This window comes from Aplysia californica, unplaced genomic scaffold (assembly GCF_000002075.1).
Source record: "Aplysia californica isolate F4 #8 unplaced genomic scaffold, AplCal3.0 scaffold00037, whole genome shotgun sequence".
In the NCBI taxonomy this organism is placed as follows: domain Eukaryota; kingdom Metazoa; phylum Mollusca; class Gastropoda; order Aplysiida; family Aplysiidae; genus Aplysia; species Aplysia californica.
This window is the reverse complement of record NW_004797307.1, coordinates 930,601-938,841: the sequence shown is the minus strand read 5'-3', so window position 1 is coordinate 938,841 and position 8,241 is coordinate 930,601. Positions and strand designations below refer to the sequence as shown.

Genomic DNA, 8,241 nt, shown 5'->3' with positions numbered 1-8,241 from the left:
AGAGAGAGAGAGAAGTGGGAGAGGGTGGGGGGAGGAAGAAGAGAGAGAGACAGAGAGATAGATAGAGAGAGAGAGAGAGAGAGAGTTCTCCTTAACCTGTCAGCAGTTGATGACACTTTTTGATCCATCTGTTCTCGTAGCCTCAGAGAGGAGTGTGCTAGGTAGACCTCCGTGCAGGCTTTCTCTAACAGCGTCAGTCTCAAGTTGTCTTCGTCTGATAAGCGACTTCCTACAAGTAAAAGAAGCAGAATAAACAAAGACAACAAAAATCAGAGATGCATTACTTGACACTTTCCAGAGTAAAGGTATGCCTCGAAAAACCCTTAGTATCCTCAATTTTATACTTTTATTTTGTATAGATTCGCTGTATCTCCAACACAAATCACAACTCTGGTAGATGCAAAAGAAAACTTTTGTCATGAACGAACATATCTATCATTCTAATGGTGATAAACTATTTAAGATGAGTAGAAAAAGCGAATAAGTCATTTTAGGCAAAGCAGGGTGTTACTCAGAAATGAAATTAACATTCATAAAATAGATTTTCTTACAGATGAAAACCTGATTAGTATAAAAAGTGAATAAGTTACTTCAGGCAGAGTAGGGATTTAATTCAGAAAAGAACTTAGAAATTCATAGCCATAAATATCTTACGGAAAGCATTCTTCCTCTTGGAGCCACCGCCTTTATAGTAGACGAGGAAACGGAAGAGGCGGAAGATGTGGTTGATGATGATGATGGGAGGAACCAGAGATGGCCGATCAAAGTACTCATAGACCAAGGCAATACGGTAAAACCTCCACACTTTTGTAGAATTATCCTGCACAGTCTGAAATGTGTAGCTGAGGACAAAAAAGACAAAAGTTCATCAAAACAGAAAAAAATCCTACTGATCAACAGCATAAATTAATGCTTATGCGAGCTAGTAAGGTACAGCAAGGTGCAGATTTAACACCTGTTTTGACATAATACATAAAAGTGGGAATCTCAAACAAAATTTCTTATCCAATAAAAGCAACCGAAGCTAAATGTGTAACCCCCGTCTGGCCATTCCAACCAGGGTCACTGGCACCCAAGCCCAAAATGACACCAACTGAATGTATTCATACTTTATTTTACTTTACTTTATCCGTGCTCTTGTACCTCTAGGGTGTCGAGGGGGAATGTAATACATTGAAATATGTATGTGTATGAATACAATAAATGAATGAATGTATTCATACACAAACATATTCCAGATATTAAAAGAAAAGCAAAAACAAAATATTTAGGGTCTCATTTCCAACAAAAGTCATAAGAACGATGTGAATAGGATACAGTATTCTACTCCATCTCTAAGAATCCATATAAGTAAACAAAGTCTCATGTTTATGTTCAGAAATACATTTCCAATAAACAAGAGCACCTTCCACAAAGTTGTTAACCTGCTTTATTTTGCAGAAATGAAAAAGAAGCACACTGACACAACTATATAGCTCTGTGAAGTAAAATAAGAATAACACACACGGATAAAAGAAACAAAACCTTTCCATTTCTCAAAGGTTTTTAGATAAAAGTATCAGTGACACAAGAAGTCTCTGTTTATAAAGCCATCGGCCTGCATATAGAAAATAAGTTAAAGAAAACCAACATTAGTCACTTACAATAATAAATCAATGAAGCAAAATAGAGCACAGAAATATTTACCAGTCCCTAATCATTACATAGCAATGAAACAGAATGTACCACAGAGGTATCTACCAATCTTTAACAATATTATAGTAACAAAACAAAATGTGTCGCGACGTGGTGGAATCAGGCGCTGGTCAATAATTTTAGGCATATGGAGTTATTGGTATCATCTTAAAGGTTGTACATTTGCCTTTCTTTCCATGAAAAAAATATCAGTTTATCTTGAACAGAAGTCAAGATACTTGCAATTGAAGGAGGTGGGGTCGCCTGGTTTCAGAGGTAAGGTTAGTGAGAAAATGGCCGCCAATGTTTGGTGACTTCCATAGCTTAAGAGTCCTTGGAAACTGCAAATTTTAATTTATGTGCCTTTAATGAACGTTTTTCCATAAAAATCCATACATAAAAGTGATTTTGAATGGACATGCAAGGTGTTGGGCCAAAAAACAAAAATTCCAAAAAAATTTCCAAACTGGCGGGAAAATGCCTGTTTCTCCGATTTCATTATTTTGACAAAGCGCCTGATTTCACCACACTGCCTCACATATAGTAACAAAACAAAACATAGCACAGAGATATTTGCCAATCACTAACTATAACACAGCAACGAAACAAAGTATAGCACACAGATATTTACCTGAACATAGCAATCAACAGGTTGACCAGCAGGACATTGGTCAGTATCATGTAGACAGCCAACAAGATCGGAACAATGGCGGTCTCGTCTCCACATCTCTTCATGGGGTCCTTTCTCCAGATTGTTTCATTTCTGGTGCAGCCATTAGAATCATCACCTATAAAGAATATTGTAAATGTGGCATAAAGCTTTTGGGTATAAACAGATATTAGAATCATTTCCTTTAAAGAAAATACTCATGTAGTAAAATGATTTTGAGTAGAGGTTTTACAATTATTACCTTTAAAGTACACACATGTAGCAAAGAGATTTTTCGCACACATATTAATTAGAATTATCCCCTTATCAGAGCACACACATAACACAAAGGCTCTCAGGGAATGACCTGTCAGCTCATGGATATCTATAACGATAGTTTTACTAACACTATATTGCCAACAGTCTCATAAATGAAAAGGGTTTTTGAAAACATAAAAGTGTACATTGTCTAAAGTGGAGGAAAAAGAGATATACTCGATTTTGTCTATTATATTCCTTGTCTTTTATTGTGCAAGTAGAATACATTCCTAACAAGAGAATTATACCTTCTGAAAGTACATGTTTTGCATATTTGAAAAGAGGTATATAGCTCTTTTTATTTAGATGACCACATTCAGAGCAAGTTTGACAAATCATAAGCATCTCGGATCCTGGGCCCTGCCCCCCCCCCCCTCAAATCCTATAGGACCCATGCACCTTAGGTTCCTAGTGAAGACTGCTAAATTTCACCACAGCACACAGAGATGTGTCTTGAGGGTGCAGAGGGAAAATGGAGTGTGTGGGCTGTGTCTTCAGTGTGTGAAAGAAAAAGAGAGTACAAGCCACGGGGGTGTGTTTGGGTCCATAACCTTGCTGTACCATCCAGAAAGAAAAAAAACCTCCAGCACTCCAGTTTCTTTCCGTTCTTTAGACTGGGACAAGATGAGAATGGTATTAATTACAGCTGCATTTCAACACACAGGTTGCTAGAGTCAAAAGAAAAGCAACCTACTAACTATACTTACCTCTCAAGTCTTCAATGAAGAGTTCCCCATAAATCTGGAAGTATGGGTAGTACAAGACATTGAAAAAGACAGACCAGTCCAGCGGGGCGTTGGGAAACATGTTCGCGTGGTACGCAACACCGAAGCTCAGAACAAACACCAACAGGATCAGGAAAAAGAACATCAGGTCCGTCAACTGGGGAAGGGATTTTCAAAAACATATGAATGAAGCATCTAAAAAAAAGATTAAAAACTACGAGATGTATGGGCCCCTTTTCTGAGAACCTAAAGGGAATTAAATGAATAATTCAACAAAGAGTCAACAAGAGAAATGTCCAATACAAAACTAGATTGACTTTGCATCTTGTTGGAGAGTAAAGTCGTTTCAGTAAAAAGAAACAATATTACAGAAAGCATTGAACAGATAACCCAATGAAAGCTTTAGATACTGAGACATGAAAGCTGGCTTTTAAAGAGAGAAGCTTAAATTAAGTGTAAACCCCTATTTTGAACTGTTTGACCTTGTAAGCTAAACCCACGGTCGTCATACGGGTCACAGTGAAGTTGCAGCTATACTTATGAGAAAAGGACGCAGCAGGCTATGGTTTTTGTGATGCAAACTTTACCTTTACTACAGAACGGATACCACACATGCCTGTACCTATTCAAAAATAGCTTAGCTCAGTCACTATGTAATTTTTCACCCTCCCAGTTGTAATTTCTTCTGCTAGCAGGCACATGTGTTGTTAATACATTTGTGTAAGGACGGGGTGGAATCAGGCACTCATCAAAATAATGAAATTGAAGAAAGAGGCGTTTTTCCTCCAGTTTGTCAATTTTTATCAAGTTTTTGTTTTTTAGCTCATCACCTAATTTGTCCATATATAAACACATTTCTAATTGAATTTTACTGAAAAACGTTTAATGGCACACAATACATAAATATTCAGTTTCCAGGGACTCTCAAACTATAGAAGTCACTGTACTTTAGCGGCCATTTTCTCGCTAATTTTACCCTTGAAACTGTGCTACCCTTACCTCTTTCAATGGCAAATGTCTCAGCTTCTATGCAAAATAAATAGGTTATTTTTTCATAAAAAGCAGGGCAAGTGAAACAGCTTTCAGATGGTACCAATAACTCCACATGCTCAAAATTGACCAGTGCCTGATTCCTGCGTGTTGGGACACATTTGCCTTTGTCCCCTGTTTTTCCTATTTGTTGAGCAGTAAAATATTATATCAAATGAAAGGAAATGGAAAGAGGAATTTGATTTATAAAAAAGGATCTTTTCAACCAAAACAGGGCTGCTATTTTGGAAAGTCTGGACAGGAACAGTTAGTGCATTTATTTATAGAGGCACTGTCAAACCAATGATGTGTCTTGTCCTAGTAATGAGAAAGATGCCAATCAGTCAGCTTTACATAGTGAATGAGCGAGACCCTAAAAAATTACTAAGTGTCATAAAACAGCAAATCAGTAGATTAGCGTTTGCCTGAGACTGGAAGGAGATAGAGGAATTGACTGACTAAGTACAATCAGTTATTTGTAAGAAAAGAGCCTATTCCTAAAACACAATAACGAATGATTATGGAGTCAAGAAGCTAGCTAACCACCACCTTAACTATAGTATTTTTTGTTGCTCATTTTCAGTTAAATTTTCGGAGAGGCAGGCATTTCATAAAATGTTTATCACATGAATTTTGAAATATCACATTTTAAAAAAAGGTCACATTATTTTGCTAAAAATACAAAGAAGGGAGAACGAAATAACAGAACAACAGTAAACACATGCGATCAAAGTTACAGTTTGTATTGGCTGATAAATTTATCATCGCCATTGAACAAGAGAAAAAAAATCAAGTTTAAAATTTAAACATAAACAGGTGAAGGGAAAAACAAACCAAAGTAATGAATATCATTCAATTTTTTAAAATATGTCACGACGCGTTGGAATCGGGTGCTCGTCAATTTTGGGGCGTGTGGAGTTATTGGTATCATCTGAAAGCTGGTTTATTTACCTTGATTCCTATGAAATAAATATCCATCTATCTTTAATATCACTCAAGATATTTGTGATTGAAGTAAGTGAGGTCGCCTGGTTTCAGAGGAGAAATTAGCGAGAAAATGGCCACCAAAGTTTGGTAAATCCAATAGCTAAAGAGTCCTTGAAAACAGGAAAATGACATATTTTGTGCCTTTAATCAATGTTTTTCAGTAAAAGTCACAAGGAAACATGTTTTTATATGGACATGAAAAAAAAAGAGGTTAAGCCAAAAACTAACAAAAAACATTCGATAAAAATTTCCAAACTGGTGGAAAAATGCCTGTTTCTCCAATTTCTGTATTTTGACGAGCCTCTGATTTCACCACGCTGTCTCACAAATATTTTTTTTTTAAGTTTTACCATTCTCCGGATCATGATAACTTTGGGCCCCATGTTCTTCTCAGCGTAGAAGAACTGCATGCAGCGGAGGTAAGACATGGCCAGAGTGATGGAGTAGATGATGCGCACCTGAGGACACACAGACAGTCAGAACTGGACATCAACATGAGATGTTCCTTTTATTTCTTTCTGCCCTTCTTTCTTTCCAACCGTTCATCACTCATTTCTCTCCTCCCTCCTTCTTGCTTTCTCTGCCTGTCTGTCTGTGTGTCTGTTTATGTGTCTGTCTGTCTGTCTGTCTGTCTGTCTGTCTGTCTGTCTGTCTGTCTGTCTGTCTGTCTGTCTGTCTGTCTGTCTGTCTGTCTCTCTGTCTGTCTGTCTGTCTCTCTCTCTCTCTCTCTCTCTCTCTCTCTCTCTCTCTCTCTCTCTCTCTCTCTCTCTCTCTCTCTCTCTCTCTCTCTCTCTCTCTCTCTGCTTCCGGTTTTTGATCTGGCAAGAGTGCAGCTGTGTTTTGTGTCGGTCTGTGATTTTCTTGGTTGTTTCTAAATTCCCGACAGATATTGTGTCGATATTGTGTGTGACAGTGAGTGTTGGGTTGTGAAGAGTGTTTGTTTGCAACTGGTGTGTTTGTCCGGTCTGTGAACAAGCAGTTTCTTAATGTGTGGTATCGATTGAATGTCTCTCTTCTCTCTTGCCTCTTTTAACTCCAAGTGGAGCATAGGCCGAAAACAACATGACGTCCTTGCCTTTTCCATTTTGGCATCTTTCTCATTACTAGGACAATCAGTTAAAATCTACAAATTTGACGCCTTGTGTCGATTTCTGGCTGACATCTCCAATCGTGGAAAGCGAAAAGTGCCTCACTTTATCATCACGCCTCACAATTGTTAACCCTTCCAGCCCCAGCCATTTTTGAGAACTCCTTAACCCCAGTCCCAGCGAATACAGCAGTATTTCAGAAAAAGAGGCATGCACTCTAAAAAAAGTGATGTGGTATCTTTGTGATGAGGTTTAGATAATAACAGACAATTATGTTTAAAGGTAAATGAACAAATATGAAAATTAAAGTTTAATTAGGTTCGCTAATTTTTTTAAAAGCGCAAATTCTGTACCCCCTCCCCAAACTGAGAATATCATACGCTCTTGGGACGATGGGAGGTACAAGCGCTGCTGAAAATACACGCGCATGGGGCTAGTAGGGTTAAAAGAGTTAAATAGTTTTGGGGGTTTTTTGCCCTCCTATTGGAACAGTTTGCCACAATTTGCTTACCCATACAAAGCTAGAGGAGCTGAGGTTATATCTCAGGACAACAGACACAACGACCAATAGGTACATGATGAAGTCAAAGCGATTCCAGTAATCAGTCCACCAGTTCCTGATCTTGTAGGTTAGTGACCGCTGATCACCTATGAGAACCTGAGGAAAAGGAAAAATGAAATGTTTAGTTTTAGTAGGAGCTTTGCGGCACTTGCAACAAAATAAGGTCATATAAGTGCCGAAGAATAGATGTGTTACAAGAGAGTAATATACACAAAAAAGAAGGAGGAAAGATGAGGACGATAGATGTTTGATAGGAAAGAAGGAGCAAACCACACCAGAGCACCCGCCAACCACAAAAATGAAATGTTAGTTAGTGGACATACAGTCAAAATTGTACCAGAAGGCCACCCATAGTTGAGGAGAAAAGTCGTCGTCTTAAACTCAGTGCCCATTGGTTTGGTTCGGTCGTCACGGCTAGCCATTGTGAGACGTTCTGACAAAATTACTTACTTCTTGTCATCTACAAATGGAAATAATGGCCAAAAATCGACACTAGGGTTAAATTCGTAGATTTTCTATTGATGCCATATTCTTTATGTGTAACATGCCTTTTATTACTTTTATTATTTTATACTTATAAACCATAAAAACTTTACCTATAAGCATGATGTTTCCATTCCCATAGGACTAGAATCTGAGAAGTAACTCATTTTGTCAGTGCGCTTCACAGATTTTCCACCACGGGGGGAGAAAAGCTATTATCGTAGCACAACCCGAACGAAACCAATGATGACCTTCAAGAACAAACGTGTTTGTTTTCAAGGCTGCGAGTCAGGCGATTGGTTTGAGACAAAGGTTCATTTATATTGTGCACTGAAGCTGCCAGAAACTGCACCGAACTGCACCAAACAGGTTCTCCAATGGGCACTACCTATTAGATAAATGTGGACACTTTGAACAGCATCATGATACTATACAAAACACAAGGGGGAAGTGGAAAGAGGTCATTGTTTAGGTGATTGCCTTAGACAGGTAATAATAATAATAATAAATAGAATTTGTATAGCACATATCCCCGCTCAACTGCAGGCTCTATGCACTTTACACTATATTATTACCCCAGCAGACCACAGGACACTCCGAAACATTCTCAGCTTCCCGGGAAGCATACAGTGCAAGCAGCTGATTAAGCGCTCAAACACTAACAAACTGACAAGATCTTTCGCTGTCTATAGCCGGGTACCCATTCCCACCTGGGTGAAGTGAGGA

The 8,241-nt window shown here is 38.3% G+C and overlaps 1 protein-coding gene across 1 annotated transcript in view; it reads right to left on the bottom strand.

Annotated features, from left to right (window-relative positions):
- The window catches only part of LOC101848023 (transient receptor potential cation channel subfamily M member-like 2), a gene marked incomplete in the record, with an annotated part of 50,699 nt that overhangs the window by 4,850 nt on the left and 37,608 nt on the right, over nt 1–8,241 (bottom strand). Inside the window, 6 exon segments of the mRNA XM_005091920.2 lie at nt 97–229; nt 655–842; nt 2,306–2,462; nt 3,349–3,523; nt 5,733–5,840; nt 6,982–7,128. Coding sequence (XP_005091977.2) covers nt 97–229; nt 655–842; nt 2,306–2,462; nt 3,349–3,523; nt 5,733–5,840; nt 6,982–7,128 — 908 coding nt within the window.